General features: G+C 36.6%; 1 protein-coding gene across 9 annotated transcripts in view; it reads right to left on the reverse strand.

The window, feature by feature from the left end:
* PCNX1 (pecanex 1) overlaps positions 1–22263 on the reverse strand; it is a 163651-nt gene that overhangs the window by 102481 nt on the left and 38907 nt on the right. For 8 of the 9 annotated variants that reach the window (XM_041759637.1, XM_041759635.1, XM_041759633.1 and 5 more), the window contains exons 3-5: positions 15578–15683; positions 7892–7937; positions 6979–7068 (exon numbers count right to left, since the gene is read on the reverse strand). In XM_041759637.1, the coding sequence (XP_041615571.1) occupies positions 6979–7068; positions 7892–7937; positions 15578–15683 (242 nt within the window). Of the gene's footprint in view, positions 1–6978; positions 7069–7891; positions 7938–15577; positions 15684–19825; positions 19933–22263 lie in introns of all 9 variants that reach the window. The other variant, XM_041759638.1, reaches the window with a different exon arrangement.

Raw genomic sequence — 22263 nt, forward strand, 5'->3', positions numbered from 1 at the left:
TTCAAACACACATTTGAAAATGTTAACACACATCTATCATCTGCTTTCCCTACCGTTTAACCATCGAAAGAACTCACAGCATACAATAAATCGAGGAAAAACAATTTCCCAAGTAGCTCACTGAATAAAAGTTGGCCTGTCATTCCAAAGAGCTGATTTCTATTTCATAGCTGCACAAAGAAAGCATTCTATTGACAGAATGAACTGAACTTCCAAATTCTCGAATGGCCAAAGAAAAGGTTCCATAGACTATCAACAATAAGAGGCAACATAGGATTATATTTAAAATAGCCCTGGATTTTTTCTTTCTTAAAGATTTTATTAGAAGTAATCTCTCCAGGGGGCACCTGGATGGCTCAGTTGATTAAGTGTCGATCTTTAGCTTGGGTCATGATCCCAGGGTCCTGGGATGGAGCCCTACATTGGGCTCCCTGCTCCCTGGGGAGTCTGCTTCTCCCCCTGACACCCCTCAACTCCTTGCTTGTGCTCTTTCTCATTCATTCTCTCTCTCAAATAAATAAATAAATAAATAAAATCTTTAAAGAAAGACAGACAACTGAACAGTCCCCCAAGAAGACCTGATAAGATCTTGTTATTCACAATGACCGAAAGATTAAAATAGTTGTGGAGCAAAATACTGCATTTTCTCTTTCATCATTGATGCAACAATTACAAAATGCCTCATGAAAAACTACATTATCCTTATATATCTATAAGACTATTCCTTTAACTCTCAACTTAAGGCAGTGATTAGTGACTTGAATTACTGTATGTACTATGTATACAGATATAAATAAATCCACCTACCTATCTACATTGGTAATTTATCATGAAATACAGCTTGGCAACTGAACTGCATAATAGCTGACTTTGTATATACTTTTTGACAGACAAGGATGGCTGAATTTGCTATTAGTTCAATAAAAAGAAAAGTTACTATCTTATTTATTATAACTGCATAGAAATAATACAATGATAGATTCTGTAGTCAAGCAAGACTCTTCCGAGGAGAATCTCAATAATAAAAGTATATCTTTCTCCCGAAGATTAATATACAATAAAAATGAATTATTAAAACTGTGTGTGTAACTTTTTAAAAATCTAAATCTGGACTAAATTTAAATAATTAAAAACTGAGAAACAGACTCTAGAATGTATCACATAAATGATTTATAAATGACCTACCAGGCTCTATCTTATGTTTTAAAGTCTTCAATTTTATAAGTAAAATACATGTTCTTTATCATTTCCAAAACAGCTGCCACTGTATTTAGTTCTTAGATCTCTAAATACCAAAATTTAAAATTTAGCATTGTATTTACTTTTTGTAGTATTAAATTGTAAAGCTATTTCTAAAAACTCTATAACCTTCATAAAAATTATGAAAAGTGTGATATTCAAATTTCAAAGTCATGAATTTTATAGAACTTAACTGAACAAGTAGCTAAAAACCACTAATTCTAACACACAAGACTTTTTTTAAAAAATGCTAATAATCAAAACTGATTTCCTTCTAAGACATTACTAAACCAGAAACTAAGTTTTTCATTTAAAAAGACATACCCAAAATAACTTTAATATATGTACTTTACTCAATGTTGCTAAATATACCATAAAGATTTAATCATGTCAGGAAGAACCTTAGGTGGTTTTAGGAAATTTTCAAGTAACTATGCTTGCTTAGACATTTTTCTTACTGATAACAATGTCAAAGAGGCTCAAATCAACACAGAGATACTATTTTTTCATCCAATTAAACTTCTTTTTTCAATGACTGCTACCAGTGATTAGGATAAGAAACGCATGTTCATCATGGTACAAACTGGTGTAACTTCTATAAAGCAATCTAACAATATGGCCACAAGCCTTTCAAAAGTATACTCACTCATGATCAGTAATCTATTTTTAGAAATTGCTGCTAAAGGATAAAATCAGGTATATACATAAGGTTTTAGCAAAAAATTGTTCATTTCAGGTTATTAGAAAACTTCTTAAAACCTAAAGTTTTAAGTATGAGAATGTCCAAAAAAAAAAAGATTGAATAAATTATCTATTAAAATATCACAAAGGTACTAAAAATGTTTTCAAAGATTACATATGAGAAAATACTTAAGTGAAAATGATAGTACTATATAAGATGTATGGTTCCAATCTATAAGAGTTAAAAAGAATATTAAGAGTATATTTGCATATGTTTGTAGGAATATTAAAAGCAATATATTTTGCTATAAAAATTAATAAAATCCTGACATGCTACAACACGCTAAGGAAGCCAGACACAAAAAGTCACATATTCTATAATCCCGTTTATATGGAATATCCAGAGTAGGCAAATGCATAGAAACAGAAAATAGATCAGTGGTTGCCAGGGGTTGGGGGAAGAAGAAATGGGGAGTGTAATGGGTATGGGTTTCTTGTTGGGGTGATAAAAATCTTCTGGAATTGGACAGTGGTGATGAGTGCACAACTGTGTAAAATTACAAAGAAAAAAAAACCCACTGAGTTGTACACTTTAGAAGAGTGAATTTTACAGTACATGAATTATAGCACAATACAAAAATAATTTTAAAAAGTGATACACCAAAAAAACCAAGTTATTTCAGTGCCAAAAGTATGAATTATTTTCCTCAAATTAACCATCTTTTCTAAAATTAACATATGTTCCTTTCATAAACAAAAACAAAAACCACATTTTCCTCCTCTCTTCTGGATCATCTCCATCAATTACAAAAAACAAGCTGTTCTCTTATGCATTCTTACAAAATCCAAATCTCTCCTTTATCCTCACTTTCCCTGCTGATTTTCACACCTTGCATCTCTGATCCCCTTTACACAAATTTACCAAGAATAGTCTGTATTCACTCTCTTCAGCTCTCCTCCTCTAATTCTGATCCCCATCATGAATATGCTCATCAAAGTCACCCACAACCTCTGCCCTGCTAATCCCATGGTCAAGTCGTATCACCTGGTCTATGACCAACGTTTGACAAAGCTGAGCACTGCACTTTCCTTGAAAAACTGGGATATAACACTCTAGGTCGTCTGCGCCCTACCTGGTGTTCCTACTCAGTCTCCTGCACCTATTAAACTGAAGTGGTTCAAAGTTCAATCCTAGCAGCTTCTCATTTTTACATCTACACTCCCTCTTTTCTCTCATCCAGTATTCTGGTCCCATGATAACTAAAATTCAGAAATACTTGTATCTAGGTTCCTCCATCTTTTACCCAGCCCCCACACTCATATGGGAATAGGCTGAAGTACTGATTTTGCGTAGGGAAGACATGAGTGCAACTGGAGAGGGAAATGATAGATAGTCCCTTCTTAAAAGTAAAAAAGCAGAGCATACATCCCTACATCGTTGGTTCACTCTCAATCACTCTGAATCATGTTGATACAAAGATGAGTGCCAACTAATCACTAACTGCCTGCCAATCAAGTAAAATATCACTGTCCAGTAAACCCAAACCAGCCAGAGGACCCCAAGAGCCCTAACTGATAATGAAGCGAGAATGAGCATCTGCCACTAGGTGGTGCCAAATCATAGCCACGACCAACAAATTTGGATCAGGGCAGCCAGGACACCTAGCAAGGACACCTAACCTAGGCTAACCATGCAGGCTTGCCCACTTAGTTTATGAACTTCATCATAAGCCAACCCACAGCTGACATGACTAGAGACTAGATTTTTTTGGTATTTATACACTGAAAACTCCTAAATTTAACACCTCAACCCAGACTTCTTACCTGAAATCCAGACTTACCTAATTATCTACTAATTATTGCTACTTAGAAGTCCAACAGCATCTCATACTGATGCTCAAAACTGAACTCCCTATCTTACCCTCCTCCCTGCTCTCCCTGCTCCTAAATCTGCTCCTTCTCAGTTTTCCCTCTTCCCATCCTCCCCATCACTTAACCCAAAACCTTTCAGTAATCCATGAGTACTATTTCTCTCACATAATATATCCAAAGCCATCAACATCAACATAGCCTCTCATTGATTATCTTCTATCCACAGTCAGACTACTTCTTCTGCCCTGATCTGTGCCCTGTATTATTGCAATCATCTGCTAACTGAGCTTACTGCTTCAGCCTTTGCCCCTTTTAATCTCAACATAGAAGCTACAGTGATTCTATAAAACTGTAATTGAGATCATGACACTCTTTCTGCTCAAATCCCTTTAGCAATTCCTCATCTGACTGGCAATTAAAACTATGATCTTTTTTTAAAAAAAATATTTATTTATTTATTCATGAGAGACAGAGAGAGAGAGAGAGAGAGGGGCAGAGATGTAGGCAGAGGGAGAAGCAGGCTCCATGCAGGAAGCCCAATGTGGGACTTGATCCCAGGAATCTGGGATTATGCCCTGAGCCAAAGGCAGATGCTCAACCACTGAGCCACCCAGGCATCCCAATGACCTTTCTTTAAAAAAAAAAAAAAAATCTATTTGAGAAAGAGAGGGTGCAAGGGAGAGGCAGAAGCAGGCTCCCAGGATGAAGACCTGAGCTGAAGGCAGATGCCCAACCAACTGAGCCACCCAGGCACCCCAAACCACAATCTTTAAAATGGTTTACAAGACTATACGATTTGTCCCCTCACTTACTTCACATCAACCACACTATTTTTCAAATCTGACAGGCATATTATTACATTAAGACTTTTGCCAATAGTATTACTTCTACTTAGAGGCAGCCTCTCTCCCCACCCCCTTGAATATCCTGATAGCTCACTTCTTCACCTCCTTCAGGTCTTTGCTTTCTGCAAGGTTTTCCTCCCTTGACCACTCTATTTAAACTTTAACACTCCCCAGCCCCCACCATTCCCTATCTTCTGTCCCTTCTATTGCATATATATTTGATTTATACTGGTATGATTCCATACCAGTAGTATGGAAGCCACATAAAGATAGAATTTTTTGATTGTTCACTGATTTATTTCCGGTACTCAGAATGGTGCTCAGACCATATAATGAATACTAAATAATATCTGTTAATTGTTAACTATGTTATCTATGTGTTAAATGTTATCATATTAAAATGATAGAAGTTCCTAAACTGTATAAAAGTTGTGTAACATAGCAATTAAAAGCATGATTCAAAACTAGATTTCAGGGACGCCTGGGTGGCTCAGCGGTTGAGCATCCATCTTTAGCTCAGGGTGTGATCCCAGAGTCCTGGGATCAAGTCCCACATCGGGCTCCCTGCAGGGAACCTGCTTCTCCCTCTGACTGTGTCTCTGCCTCTCTCTCCGTGTCTTTCATGAATAAATAAATAAAATCTTTAAAAAAACCAAACTAGATTTCAATTATAGGACTGCCACTTTGTAGCTGTGTGACTTTGGGGAAGTTTCTTATAACTCCTTTCTAAGCCATAATATGTTTATATGTAATGTGCGAATCATATTATTAACAGCAAATGCTTACAGTGACAATTAATGGTGTGAATGCATATAAAATGCTTAAAAGAAGACCTAAACTAGTGGCTGACAAACTGAGACCCATGGAGCCAAATTGGCCCTCTGCCTGCTCTTGAATAAGGTTTTAGTGTAACACAACCACGCTTACCCATTTATGTGCTGTTTATGGTTCCTTGCACTCTACAATGGCAGCTGGGTAGGTGCGAGAGAGACCATATGGCCTACAAAGTTATCTGACCATTTATAGAAAAAGTCTACTGACCTCTAGCCTAAATAATAGTGTGTGCTCAGTGAGTGTTAGACATCACTATCTATGTCAATATGTATCTGCATGGGAGGTCTGTGTGCATGTAATTCCCAACCCAATGTACTACAAAATTCTTAAGTATAGTACTTTCCAGATACAAAATAAAGAAATATGACCCTAAAAGCAGTGGCACTAGCCCAAGATCATTACCTAATTTTTGAGACATTCTGATGATTACATATCACAGAAAGGGACACTGTAATTCTCAAACTAATCAATTCATCTTAGCCTTTTATAAGAAAATAATTTCTATATTATACAGTATATGTTTAGAAGTTTTTTTTAGAGGGAGAGGGCAATGTCAGCAGTAGTTGTCCACAAAAGCAAATAAAGGACAGGATACTGCAATTCTAAAAAGCAGAGTTACAACACAATAAACTTATATTCCAAGTATCAGGAATAAAACATGCTTATAAGAACTGGACCAGGATAAAATATTAAATTAATAAGAAAATATCATAATTCAGTAATCTATTTGTAACTTCATAAATTTCCTGTACTTAATTACAAAATTTATCAGCCTGTCTGCCTTCCAAAAATCACACATCGGCTAATAAACAACAGGTCAGAAATAGGGAAATGGGTTTCTGTCTCACTGATTATGTAACTTGGGATAATCTCCATTTGGAAATGGGATAACATATCCATCCTTTCATGTCTGAAAATTAAAAATGAAACATAAAAATGTAGCAGGTCTTAAAAAAAAAACTCCATTAAATCCAAAATACTCATTTATAATGGAATTGAATACGTAGGAGGAAAAAAACATTTAAAAACCAAATTTTTATTAAAAATCTGCTATAAGAAGTACCATGTTGGAGGCAGACATGGTTTCTTTTAAGTCCAAAAGCAACTTATTTCTCTACTAAAATATACTGTTGGGCAAGATATGGAGCAATTGGCATTTAGAGGTCATAATAGATGGAAAATAACAGTTTTACTAGGTTACTAAACTAGTCAAGATGCTCTGACACACTACAGACTGGCAGATAACCTCCTATCTCATACTCACTCCAAGGCACAGACTCATAAAATTTTTCTCTCCATGTCTACTTGGCAGAACATGTGTAACTGAATTCCATTAAGCTAAAAGTACTTATAACATTGTTTTACTATTATCCTAGTTAATTTATTTTAATATTTCTTAAAAATATCATATTGAATTATTATAAACTTCTGCCAAAACGTGAGTGGCATATTCTACGAACTTATCCTGGCCACTACAATATATAACATCAGTGTGAAGTATTCTTACCTTGTTCTTCACTTCCTTCCTTACAAAGACTAGAGCTCTGGCCCAGACTTAAACTGATATCATCAGAAGTCTTAGCGGTGTCTGTATCTCCTACAAAGTTAAGAGAAACATGTAAAAGCATTACATTAAAAGTAAAGGCTGCAGAGTGTGGCATAACAAGAAAGGATAGCAACTGCTCTAGCGTACTATATACTATACTACCACATGATGCCTACTAGAGTAGTTTTTGTATACCAGGCGTTATAATAATGGATGATGCACTGAACTAATAGGAAGCATCATGGACAATCAGACCACATCTTTATTCTCACAGCACTATAAACCAAATAATAAAGAAAGCTTCATACTGTTAGCTAATAAAACTTTCTTTAAAAAGACACACTTTAAAAAAAAAAGACGCATTTTTTAAAAAGAAACAAATTATGTTATAATAACTTGCAGCAATATAAATTTCCTTCCCAGGGAAAATTATAAAAATTCCCCTAAAAAAGTATATGGTAAAAAAATTCATCTGAAATAGTGTATGTAAAAGGCTATATAAGATTTACAAAAAACCACTTTCCCTCTTTTTTACTATTTCATTTGAACTCCAATTTAAAGGTTTCACATTAAATTACTCAGTTATATGCAAACTTCACCAAAACCCATCAAAGTATTTTCCTTCAAGGCAAGGCAGTTTCTTATGAATTGCAATGTAATGCAAATGTTCAAATACATTTGTGAAATCCGGATGATGAAAAGAGAACCCAAATTTAAATCAAGTAACTCTTAGTGTAAGATACATATTACATCTACAAAATAATTTCAAGAATGATTTTTAATTACATGTGAATATATAGTACTCAGTTATCTTTATTACATCCAAAAATGAAATGGAAAGTCACAGGCAACTTTCAACTTAGATAATGTCTACCTTTAATAGTTGCTGCTGTTCCAAGACGAGAGGAACCAGATCCAATCTGAAAATAAGATATGAAGTAAAATAAATTAAAATGCTATGTCATTATCAACATAAACTAGCAAGATTATCAAGCAAAACTATCATATTATCAAAACATGCTATCAGTCACTTGTACCAGTATTAAAAGACACCGCTGGGCATGTTGTATCAGAGCTGCCTAACCTGTTTGTTGTCGCACATTCTGCATATACATTACGATGTGCATGAATGATGACACTGAATCCCTCTGCATGTTTAGAATTGATGGGGAGCCCACAGAGCAAGATGCCGCCAACATCAAGCAATACATGCCATGCAATTACTATCACTTTTTATATTGTGTTGTGACATGTTCATATTATAAATAAAAGCAGGGACACCTGGGTGGCTCAGTGGTTTTGAGCATCTGCCTTCGGCCCAGGGTGTGATCCTGGAGTCCCAGGATCGAGTCCCACATCAGGCTCCCTTGCATGGAGCCTGCTTCTCTCTCTACCTGTGTCTCTGCCTCTCTCTGTGCGTCTCTCATGAATAAATAAATAAAATCTTAACAAAAAAAAAAAAAGCAAAACTAGGTGTTGAGTCTATCTGAAACAAATTTAGACTTATCAGGGCACATAAAAAAAAAAGGTTTGGGACAAAACATTAACATAAACATATGTTACAAAAAACAACCTAACTCTTGCTGTCAAACCGTTAGTGTATCAATATACACTTTCCTGACTTCTAGACAAAAAGTACTTCTTTGCAGACTACTATAACATATATATAAAAAATTTAAAAACTAAAGGATTCACAAAAAATGATTGGCACTAACTGTAAAAAGAAAACTAAAATCTGTTGAGTTTTTAATGCTTATATTCCCAGATGATATAACACCTCCCTAAAATCTCAGCCATCATTCACTATACCACCATAAAAATCATAAAAATAAATACCACGATTCCACAAACACATTAAGGAAACCAAACATAACATGATAGTTACTAAATCCACAAATCTTACTAACTTTCTAGAACCTGTTTTCAAGGGATTTAAGAACACAGTCAAGCAAAGTTAATATTTTATAATACAATTAAGAGTACTCATATAATATTTTGTATTTTGCCAAATCTTTCCTTCCTTTAAGATTTTATTTTTAAGTTATCTCTACATCCAACTAGGGCTCAAACTCACAACCCCGAGATCAAAGAACTGCATGTTCTACTGACTGAGCCAAGTAGGTACCCCCCCAAATCTTTCCTTTTACTGATTCAACTGATAGAGGAATATAAAGTAAGAAATTTGTTCAAAATATAAGTTAATATTGAGTTTGAAGGGGCATGAGAGACTTTCTTGATCTGGACAGCAATTAAAGGGTGTATATATATGCAAAAACCCACTGTGCTACACACTTAAGTAGTACATACTATGCTATATAATAGTTATATGTCAGTGAAAAGGTGAGTAAAAAATAAGCATATACAAACAAGCTAGAACTACTACATTTTCATGCGGCCAAAAAAATAAATAAATAAGCTTTGCAACATTTTTTGAACTATTAAGCTTGATTTTTCCTAATTCCTGCTTTCAATTAGCTTTAAAGGCACTGCAACTAGACAGAAAAAGGTCAAAAAGCATTTTACTACAAAATAAAGTTTCATTCTCATCACACCTGCTAGACAAGTTATAGAACATATGTTATTTTTCAGCTAGAATAATATACATAACTTCCTAGACAAAAAAAAACAAGTAAGCAAACAAGCAAACAAAAAACCCCTAACTTTATATGCACATCCTTCTGGAAATTTAAGCTTAAGAAACAACTTTTGAATATGGGTATAGTAGTTATCTTGTTTGCCACTGCAAAGTGTTCCCTTTTCTTTCCTTAACAAGGTTCCCACTTTGTTCAGATGTTGGGTTATCTTTTGATCTATGAGAAGTGGCCCAGTCCCCGGTCTAGATATGTGTTCTGGTTCTGGTCAATGAACATGTGTGAGAGTCTGCTGGAGGGCTCCAGGGAAAGATCTTTGCATGTCTGAAAAGGAGACAATCAAGGACAACTCCGCCCGCACTGTTGCCTGCTTCTGATCTTTCAACAGGGTCATTCATGACTGAAGCTACTGTGCTCATCCCGCAATCCTTTTTTTTTTTTTTTTTATTGGAGTTCAATTTGCCAACATTCGGCACAACACCCAGTGCTCATCCCGCCAAGTGCCCCCCTCAGAAATCAGTGGCATTTCTATACACTGAGACTGAAGCAAGAGAAATTAAGGAGTCAATCCCATTTACAATTGCACCGAAAAGCATAAGATACCTAGGAATAAACCTAACCAAAGAGGTAAAGGATCTATACCTTAAAAACTACAGAACACTTCTGAAAGAAATTGAGGAAGACACAAAGAGATGGAAAAATATTCCATGCTCATCCTGCAATCCTGAGGGAAAAGCTGATCCAAGCCCTAACATGAATTGAGATGCTGAACAAATGCCACACATCCACCTCCAGACTTGGAGGACAAACATAAACTCTTATTTCTTTAAGTCACTTAATTAGTTGAGTTCTATTACTTGCTGACAAAAGCCTTTGAAATGGATACAATGGGTGGTTATATTTTACTTTTCATGCTTTTCTGTATTATTAAATTTATGCCCCTTTAATATAAAGGAGTCGGGACTATTTACATATGAAACAGAGGACTCAGGGCAGCCCTGGTGGCGGTGGCACAGCAGTATGGCGCCGCCTGCAGCCTGGGGTGTGATCCTGGAGACCAGGGATATCGAGTCCCACATCGGGCTCCCTGCATGGAGCCTGCTTCTCCCTCTCCCTCTGTGTCTATGAATAAATAAATAAAATCTTAAAAAATAAATAAATAAATAAATAAAATCTTAAAAAAAAAAAATCTTAAAAAAAAGACACAGAGGACTCAGAATACAAACTAGAGTACAGGGATCCCTGGGTGGTTCAGTGGTTTAGCGCCTGCCTTTGGCCCAGGGCGTGATCCTGGAGTTCTGGGATCGAGTCCCACATCAGGCTTCCTGCATGGAGTCTGCTTCTCCTCTGTGTCTCTGCCTCTCTCTGTCTCTCTCTCTCTGTCTCTCATGAATAAATAAATAAAATCTTTAGGGATCCCTGGGTGGCGCAGCGGTTTGGTGCTTGCCTTTGGCCCAGGGCGCGATCCTGGAGACCCGGGATCGAATCCCACATCGGGCTCCCGGTGCATGGAGCCTGCTTCTCCCTCTGCCTGCTTCTGTCTCTGCCTCTCTTTCTTTGTGACTATCATTAAATAAATAAATAAATAAATAAATAAATAAATAAATAAATAAATAAATAAATAAGATAGAAGAAGACATACAAACAAGACAATGTGAAGAGATTGGAGTGATGTATCTTTAAAAAAAAATAAAATAAAATAAAAAATAAAAACTTTTAAAAAAAAAAACAAACTAGAGTACATCCAAATAAAAAAATGCATTCGCAAAAATGTCACTGCAGAAAAACACCAAGTGACATTAACACTCATGATATATTCAACAAAGAAAATCAAATTCCAAACAGCATGCACACTATAATCCCAACTTTTTTAAAAATGGTTTTTTATTATGACATTATGGATGATTTTTTTCCTTCTGTTTCCTTTCCTTCACTAGCTATTTTTCTAAAAATGAGCACATTTAGAAAAGGAAAATTTTAAGAAAAAAAAAGTGGTCTGTACAAACCAAAAATGGTTTGGTTGTTTCTTCTCCTTGGTAAGTGCCATAGGAAAGGTCAGAAAGGCTTATAGGTGTCAGAGAAGAAAAATTTCTTCCAACTAAAGAACAATCAGGCAAGGCTACCTCCTCCATGAAGGCTTTGCCCCTTCTCTGGCTGGAAACAATTATTTTCACCTCTAAAATCATTAACCCCTTTTCTGTACAATTCCTATGACAATGATTACTTTGCATCTTAGATTTATAGTTCCCTGGTAGCATATATCATGTTTATGACTTTGGTCACTTATAGCACATCTACCCTGACATTGTAAACTCTCTGAGGCTAAGACCCACTCCCCATTAAATTGACTTGAAAACTATCCGGCACTGAAATGTTAGAGGGAAGACAAGTGACAAAAAGAAAGAGAGGGAGGTACAGGACAAAAAAAACAAGGAAAAAGAAAGGTAAAGGAAATAGAGAGTGGAAGATGGAAGGGAGAAGAGAAAAGGTGGCAAGAAGGAAAGAATGACCACAATGATTAAGACGTAGTCACCATGCTCAAGTTCATTATCTAGTATAGAAAACACTTACATAAACAATTATGATAATGTGTAACAAATGCTATATGATAAAATATGGACAAGAAACACAGTATGTCTACTGGTAATATCTCCACCAATATACAGAAAGGCTGACTCTACTTCTTCACTCCAACTACCCTAAGGGGGAAGAGTAATTATGTCAACCATTTATTTTGTTATAAACAGGATAAAACTAATACACCAAAATCTAAGTAGCATAGTAACTTTCAATATTTGCCCATTTTTATCCAAGAGTTAATATTTTAAGGAAAACCAAATTAGGTATGCTGCGCATTTATGTGCAGGCAAGCTTTAATAACACTCAAGATGGGAGTCCCTCCCTAAAGAAGTAGGGCAAGTTCCAAAAGACACAATGCTATGGTCGAGTTATTGAAGATGGCTGGTCACTGCTGTACCCTTTCAGCTGTCTTACTGAAAAAAAGGCAGGGGGGGGGGTAGTTTGGCTCTCCAAAAGATTGTGGGAAAAACATAGGCTTAATTCCCTTGGTAATCTGACATTGCCAACATCTGTCAGTATGGACAAAGGCCAGGGTTAATTAAGCATACAAAATATGCAGCCATATCTAAAGATTAAGCCATTTCATTCACTTCATGAAGAGAATGAGAAAGCAAGGCCAACCAAAAGAGGATCAAGGATAGTAACACTTCTCTTTAAACTAGTATTGTGAAAATTAAAAATTTAAAGGTATGGATCTAATTAAAATGTCATAACCCTTTGCAATAATGGTTCTTTTTTATTTTATTTATTTTTGAGAGAGAGAGAGAAAATACATACATGAGCACAGGGGAGGGGCACAGGAAAAGGGAGAGAGAATCCAGAGCACTAGGCTTGATCTCACAACCTTGAGATCATGACCTGAGCTGAAATGAAGAGACTGACACTTAACAACTGAGCCACCCAGGTGTCCCATTGCTATTGTTGCTGTTGTTTTTAACTCCAACATTTCCCATCTGTTTGTTACGGAAAGAACACAAATTTAAGGACCTATTTATTCTATACCATACTTAATCACAACTGAAACTGCTACCAAAAATTCATCCCCTTGGAAATTTGAATCATGAAACACAATTCAAACAGAGGCAAGTCTTCTATCAAAATATATTGGGGAAACAAGACCCTATTCAAGATTTTGATTCACAGAACATGGTGTTTTCCCTAGTACTCTTCTGAGACAGCATAGGGCAAAATAATGTGGAACAGTAGTACTGTGGGGCAGTCAGGGTAATTAGGTCTGCTTCTTGATCACTGGTTAAATGAAGAGCCAGGTCTGATTCTACCTCTAAAGTTATATTATCTATATAGATAAAGACAATTAGCACCCATTCACTGAAAGTCAACTATGCACAAGGCAGTCTATTAGGCCATGGAGGAAAGAGGAAAACTTATTCTGCAGAGGCTTACAGATTGCTACATGTGATTACACAAAAACCAAGTAAAAAATAAATACATAAGAGATGCCTGGGTGGCTTGGCGGTGTCTGCCTTTGGCTCGGGGTATGATCCCAGGTCCAGGGAGGAGTCCCACATCGGGCTCCCTGAGAAGAGCCTGCTTCTCCCTCTTCATCTCTCTGCCTCTCTCTCTCTGTGTCTCTCATGAATAAATAAATAATACTTTAAAATAAATATATACATACGTACACACATACATACATATGCACTCCATCTGCAACAGAAAAGAGGCAATACCACAGGTCTCTGAAAATCTTGAGAAACAGGATGGTTATAACAAAAGTTAGAGTTAGGCCAGAAAATTTAAAAAATGAAGTCTCTGATTCAGAAAGGAGGAAGAATGATTTCAACTCACAAGCAGTGCAGGAGAACAGTAGAAAGACTGCAGTGAAAATCAAGAAGCAGAGGTCTAGACCCTGATAAAAATCAGCGGTTTCCTCTTCTATATAATGTAAGGACTGACAGAGGAACCCAACACAACCCAAAGTTAGCTAAAGTTCCACTATGACAAGAGCTCTCAGCATCTGGCTAGGTTTACTCCCTTAGGCTTCTATAGCGTTACTCCAGCTATCAGACTTTGCTGAGAAGGCAAGCAAGCATAAGTGGGACTTTGATTTGTGTGGGAGAGGCTCCGGATGAGAGAAAGAAATGCAGCAGTGAAGGCCCAGCTAGGGTTAGACAGAATGACAGTACAGCAGGTGTCAGCCAAGTCTTGAGAACGTATTTTCAGAGTTACTATTTTTTTTTTAATTTTTATTTATTTATGATAGTCACAGAGAGAGAGAGAGAGGCAGTGACACAGGCAGAGGGAGAAGCAGGCTCCATGCACCGGGAGCCCGACGTGGGATTCGATCCCGGGTCTCCAGGATCACGCCCTGGGCTAAAGGCAGGCGCTAAACCACTGCGCCACCCAGGGATCCCCAGAGTTACTATTTTAAGTTAAAAGTTATAGGGGTGCCTGGGTGGCTCAGTCGGTTAAGCGTCTGCCTTGGGCTTAGGTGACAATCCCAGGGTCCTGGGATGGAGCCTGGCTTCAGGCTCCCTGCTCAGCAGGAGGGTCTGCTTCTTCCTCTTCCTCTCCCTCTTCCCTTCTCCTCACCCACCTTGTTCTCTCTCTCTAATAAATAACTAAAATCTTAAAAAATAAAAATAAAAAGTTAAAAGCCACAGAAAAGACATTAAAATTGGCAAAAACAGTTCTGTGTTCTACATCTAGCTCTACCATGAACACCTTGAAGAGCATGATTTTGAGGAAGTTTTATGATATATAATTAACATATATTAGTTTCAGGTGTACAATGCACTGATTCAACAATTCTATAAATTACTTAGTGCTCACCCCAATAAGTGTAGATTTTGAAGAAGTTACTTTTTTTTGCCATGCTTAAGCTAGGAATAGCCCCAGACACCTACCCCCTCTAATACCAAAAATGTGAAGGTAAATAAGACAGTGAAAGTTAGGACCTAATTTTCCCAAGGACATTCACCACAACTGTTGTGATCAAAAGTACCCTAGGCAATGAGCACATAATGTGTGCATAGCAAAAATGTACTTAATGTGAAAATTAGTTAAAAATAATAATACCAGGGCAGCCTGGGTGGCTCAGCGGTTTAAATGCCTGCCTTCAGCCAAGGGCATGATCCTGTTGTCCCAGCATCGAATCCCACATCGGGCTCCCTGCATGGAGCCTGCTTCTCCCTCTGCCTGTGTCTCTGCCTCTCTCTCTCCCTCTCTCTCTCTCTCTCTCTCTCTATCATGAATAAATAAATAAAATATTTGAAAAAAAAATAAGAATACTAGCAAAAGATATTATTAATAAACAATCAAAAACTTATTAATCAGCATGATGACCCCAAACACCAACTATTACAGACAGAATTACCTGAGACCACCATCAGGAGGAGGGAAAAAGACAAAACAAAATTACAGGTTCCTACCTGGTTGCTTGGATCTAGGCCAGCATAAGAATTTCTTGAACTGCAACCAACTGGGGGTGTGGCCTCTCGAATGAACTCAGACATTTCAATCCCTCCACCAGGATCACTGTGGAAAAAAATGAGAACAAGAGAGTAATTGTCATTATTCTGCCACCAATGTTTTTTTGTTTATTAATTTTAAATTATAATACCTTTCTCTATAAAACTAAAAGGTTCTAATTTCTATAGAGCACATAGCAATTAAAAAGATCATTATTCATGTGTAAGTCTTATAATCTAAACTATTTTATAACCACATCACTACTTGAAAATATTTAAAAGTCTCCCAAACGCTCTACACTCAATCCAACATTAGAAACTAGCCTTAATTACAATTATAGATGCTAAATATAGCACATCTTTTATGACATGTGCCATAAAACCACTCTAGCAAAGACATGATTTGCCTTTTGTTTCTCAAGAGCAAAGAGAAATTGGCCATGGCAAACACAGAAAGCAATCAGATCTTCCACTGCCAACTCTCCAAGAGCACAGGCTGACTGAGCTGCAGGACACTATAATGGACATTCAGAACAACAGTCCACCTTGTCAAGCTAATTACACCTGTATTTCTTATGTTAATAGCATTTAACTAGGATACTAACTTGTTTTACAAAAATAGAAAGCTAAGATTTTAGATTTGTAATGAGTTAGAAAGGCTTAAGTTTCAAAAACAAAATGATGTAGTAAAACAGGCATTAGAAAGACAAGAGAGGGGGATCCCTGGGTGGCGCAGAGGTTTGGCGCCTGCCTTTGGCCCAGGGCGCGATCCTGGAGACCCGGGATCGAATCCCACATCAGGCTCCCAGTGCATGGAGCCTGCTTCTCCCTCCGCCTGTGTCTCTGCCTCTCTCTCTCTCTCTCTCTGTGACTATCATAAATAAATAAAAAATTTAAAAAAAAAAAAAAAAGAAAGACAAGAGAGAAGCGTACTAAGTTCAAAGAAGTGAGGAAGTCTACAAAGAGTAAAGATAAGAGGATCTACCTCATGTCCAGGTACCTAGCACAGGTGACCCAGTGGGGAGGTTTAAAGACTCTCTGGGGTTACCCATCAGCCTCGGGTCAGTGTGGCCCAGCCCATGGGGAGTCCCTTCTCCCCCGGACTCTACTGCCCACCCTCCCACAGCCAGGTTGTCACACCACAGACCTCGAAGCCATGGAGAGGAAAAAAAAAAAAAAATAAAGATAAGAGGATCCTAAAATTAGGGGAAAAGATCACAGAAATTTCAAAAAACTTATAGAAAGTTTATAATAAGCTTCCTTAGGAACATAACTTTTACAACAACCCAGGCCTAAAAGTTACCATAATCCTATTTTTACCCAAAGATTTTTACTCATTCTACCTGGTTTATAGAGAGAAAGTACTTGGTAACTATTAAGTTACTATTATCAAAGATAAAAGTTCTAGTATACAGGCTAGAATTAGAGCAGATATAAACTATCCTGCCATCCAGCCTCTAATTCAATCATCTGGTTAATACCACCACTAAAAAGCAATCCAAAATTATTCTGTTGAGCCACCTCATACTAAACTCCCTTATGGTTTTGGGTAATGTTGACCATATGGTCAGGTTCAGGGGTGAGCACCACTGGCCAAAGCCAATTAGCATGTTCCATTCTTTCGGTCACAAAACTTAGTTCTAGAACAAGCATAGGACCCAACTCAGGCTAGTATGAATCAGGTCAGGAGTGGTCTACTGTTGAAAGGATATTTCTCTGTATCTGCTAGTCTAAATGCCGAGAAGATTTAAGGCCTGGTGCTGCTGTAGGCATTTTACAACCATAAGGGGGGACACTGTCTGTCTAAGAAGTCAACTGAAAATGAAGGAGCCCAGCCTGGTCAAGGGAAGCTGGATCATGAAGTAACTGAAACCGCATGTTGCCAATTTGAAGACATCCCTCACACACAGACTTCTCAGTAGTGTGTGCCACAAATTCCCAAAGCCTAGTTCAATAATGTTCTGACAGCTGCAATCAAAACTATAGGCAGGGGACACCTGGGTTGCTCAGTGGTTGAGTGCTGCCTTTGGCTCAGGTTGTGATCCCGGGGTCCTGGGATTGAGTCCCGCATCAGGCTCCTTGCAGGGAGCCTGCTTCTCCCTCTGCCTGTGTCTCTGCCTCTCTCTCTCTGTGTGTCTCTTGTGAATAAATAAAATCTTAAACACACACACACACACACACACACACACAAACGTATGGGCAGAATAGAATTTGCTTACAAATAAACCTTCCATTTAATAAATATTTATCACTACAGCTGTTTGAATTCTAGTGACTTATTATTAATGGTCTCCTATTATGTCCCTATTTAATTCATGGGTTTTAAACTCTAGGCCACTGACTGCAGTTAGCTAATTTATGTTCAATAAAAAAAATTAGCTTCCTAACTTGCTATCCATTTATACAAATAAAATATACTGCAACTCAGTTACAAATTTGGTAGCAATTCAGTGCACAAATATCCATGTGTGAAAAAAGTGAAACATGTTCAAGTGTGTTAGCTGTTTGGTGTTAACTCATATGGATATGTAGGCCAGAATGAGAAATCTTTTTCTAATCTGGCAAAATCTTGAGTATGTATGTATAGACAGCTATCACCACACTGAATGAGTGGTGAGTACTAACCAGCAACATCAGTGTTGTCTCCACTCTTGTCCAGAATGCATTCTCTAAGTCAGAGTCCACGGAAATCAGAAGATGAAGAGCAACGTGAAGGTTAAGGAATAAAATATTCAAGCCCAGAGAAAGGATAAAGAGGCCCCATCTTCCCTAATATATATACATCAACTTTATTGGTATATAATTCATGTATTATCCAATTTATCCATTTAAACTTGGCAAATCAAGTTTTTAATATATTTATAAAGTCATGCAACCCTCACCATAGTTAATTTTAGAAATTTTTATCACCTCCATAACAAACCCCTTTAGCTATTACCCCCTAGCCATCCCATCCACCCTCAGCCGTAAGTAGCCAGAAATCTGTTTTCTGTCTTTATAGATTTTCCTGTTTTGCATGTTTCATATAAATGGAATCATAGTATGTGTGGTCTTTGTGAATGGCTTCTTGCACTTAGCCTAATGTTTTCAAGGTTGATACATGTTGTAACAACTATCAGTACTTCATATTTTGTTATAGCCAAATAATACTGCACTGCATGGACAGAACACATTTTGTCTATTCATCAGCTGATAGACAATATTGCCTAGCTATAGACATCACTTCTGATAGTAAGTACAAAGGATTATAATCTGAAGGTAAAGTTATTATATTAACAAATAAAAGCAAATATTTACTAAGTACTGAATACATTCCAGTCATAGGGGCATGTGCTTTATTTGCATTTTCTCATGAAATTTTCTCCTAAAATCTAAGAAATAAATATTATTAACCTCATTTTACAAATGAAAAAGCTGAAACCAAAAGGTGTAAAAATCTAAGGTCTCAAAGGAGAGAACACCATAAACTGGGTCATTGGTAAATGGAGTTCAAGTGGGAAGGAAGGATACAAATATTTACACAGTAGTCTACAATCTGTTATATCTTTTTTCCCCCATACACACATCTGAATGTAGGTACTTATGGCCAATGAGAACTGAGACAAGATTTGAATACCTTGTCTGTACAGCTCTAAAGTCCACTCTAAAACACCAACACCTATCTTTCAAAAAAGTTGGCATTCAAGTTTTCTTTCCATTTCAGAACCGAAAATAAATGCCAGTGTCTAAAACAGGGTTTCTTAACCTCAGCACTACTGACATTTGGGGCCACTTCATTCCTGACTGTGGGGAACTATCTTGTGCATTGTAGGATGGTTAGCAGCATTTCTGACTTGTACCCACTAAATGCCAGCCGCACTTCCCCTGGTTGTGATAAAAATGTCTCCAATTATTGCCAAATGTCTCCTTGTGGGGAAAATCACCCCCAGCTGAGAAACAGTGATCCAGAACTAGAGCCCAGTGGCCAACACTGAGTGGGAAGGAGGTATTAGAGCAAAAAAGGATGAATGAAAAAATGGACAGTTCCTTTTGTAACAAAATCATCCTCTAGCAAAATTACTATCCCTCTCTTCTCTATGAATTCAGAAGTAGAACTTTTAGCCAGCTGTCACTGCCCTAAATATAGCTAAACACACAAAATGGCTGAGTAAGAGTTTTCTTTATTAGCAAGACTTGCAGATTTTTGGCAATGGCAATTTCAGCACATACCTGGAAAGTATAGTAGTTTACAATTCTCACAGAAGCAAAGTGGTCTACTGCAGTAAGCAATACACCAAATTCAGGGAATCTCTACCTTTATGCCTTAATTTCCCCATCTGTTAAAAAAAAAAAATACCAGGTACACGAAGAGGCAGAAAAGCAGAAGGGGTCTAATCTGAATTATAAAGGACACTTCACAAACTCATTTGTTGATTAGTATCATTAACTGCTCAGGCTTTAATCAGAAACTTCACAGTACCATTACAGTACTAAATTTACAAATCTAATCTAGATCACTATGATGTTCATAAAAGTATAAATAGGTAAAAACAAAGTCTTTAAACAAATCCTCTTCAAAAAATTCAGCCTAAAATTTACCCACATATAGCTTAAATGGGTCTTAATTCACAATATTCCAAGCATTACCGCCATGAGAAACAGAAAATATGGTCTCCAAAATACTTGTATTCAAATTCTAAAATCCAATGTGTTAATTTCCTCTTCTGAAACATCAGAAATGTAACACAGACATAAATGACTTTCACTCTCTCTAAGAAACAGATTTAATAGGGATTTTTGAACTGCTGTACCAGAACCAATGAAAACCATAAGGCTCAAGTAGCTCTAATACAATCATTCATGCAACAAACTGACAACTACATTGTACCAAGTACAGTGATAGGCTCTGAGAATAAGTATTTTCTTGTTCACTTCTCCTCAGAACAGAATGCGAGTCCCAAATGGGAGGGTGGGGGAAAACAGATATCAAGAACAGAAATCTATAACAAAGATTTCATTTAATGGTGAAACTTCAAAACACTTTCATATTAGAAAAAGACAAAGATGTAAGCCAATACTATTTTATTTTAACCATGTGCTAGAAATCATAGCCCATGAAAGTTAAACAATTGTAGAGGCTAAGGAAGAAATAAAACCATCATCATTTATAGAAAATCAAGGAAAAAAATAAATTGTTATATTTAAAGGGGGAAAAAAATCCCAAAGGGTAATTTAAAAAAATTTCTGTAATAGAAAAGCTATAAAATAATTTGGCAAATTTAACAAAAGCTATGCAAGACTTTAATGAAGAAATGATAAATCTTTACTGAAGGATATTAAAGAAGGCTAAATAAATGGGAGAGATTCAATATTATAAAGATCTCATGGGCAGCCCTGGTGGCGCAGCGGTTTGGCGCCGCCTGCAGCCTGGGGTGTGATCCTGGAGACCAAGGATCGAGTCCCACATCAGGCTCCCTGCATGGAGCCTGCTCTCCCTCTGCCTGTGTCTCTGACTCTCTCTCTCTGTGTCTATAAACAAACAAACAAACAAACAAACAAATAAATAAATAAAATAAAGATCTCAGTTCTCACAGAGGAATCTACATATTCAATGTAATTTCAATAAAAATCCTAAGTTCTTGTACAACAGGCTGTAAGTTTTATATCTAAGAACAAAGAGCCAAGAGTAATAGTCACTCCTGAAAAAGAACAAAGTAGGAGGTCTTCCCACCAGATCCCAAAAGTCATGTTATGAAGCTACAGTAACTAGGATAGTATGGTAATGGCCCAGGCACAGACAACCAGATTAATAGAACAGAGAGCCCAGAAACACACCCATTATAGATGGAAATTTAACTAATGACAGAACGAGTACCACAGATCACCAAGGAAAAGACAGTCTACTTAATAAATACTGATTAAACCAGTTATTCATAAGAAACTAAAGTCTCAAATCCCTGACACTATAAATTAAAATAATTTGCATTGAAATGAGAAAACTTTTGAAAGAAAATATAAGAGAATATATTTCTGATCTTTGTGTAGGAAAAAATTTATTAAATAAGACATAAAAATGCTAATTACCAAAAAATGGTAATTCTTAAATTTAAGAATGTATGCTAATCATAAAACCCCTTAAGGAAAGCAAAATGACAAACCACAAACTAGGAGAAAATGTCTGCAATGTATATAAACAATAAAGTAGTAGTATCATGAATATAATTTTAAAATTCCTATTATTCAGTGAGAAAAAAAAAAGAAAAATGAAACAAGACATGAATGGGCACTGGAAAAAAGAGAAAAACTAAATGGACCAAATATGTATGATAAGATGCTCAACCTCATTAGTAATCAGGAAGTTTAACTGAAGTCCCAATGAGACATATTTAACACTTATTTGCATGGCAAAGTTTTAAAGCTTATCAAAATAAAATATTGATGAAGATATGGAACAATAAAGACTTTCACATAATGGTGGGAGTGTAAACTGGTTCAATCATTTGGGCAAATAGGCCAGAATTACCTAATAAAACTGAATGTGAAAATCCCTATGAATCAGTTTATAGTCACTAGATATACACACGTATATCAGGAAACACAATAATATGTTTTCAGAAGACATGGATAAATAAAATTGTAGTCTACTCCTACAGTGGTAGACTATGCAA

The sequence above is a fragment of the Vulpes lagopus genome, chromosome 6 (assembly GCF_018345385.1).
Source record: "Vulpes lagopus strain Blue_001 chromosome 6, ASM1834538v1, whole genome shotgun sequence".
NCBI lineage: Eukaryota > Metazoa > Chordata > Mammalia > Carnivora > Canidae > Vulpes > Vulpes lagopus.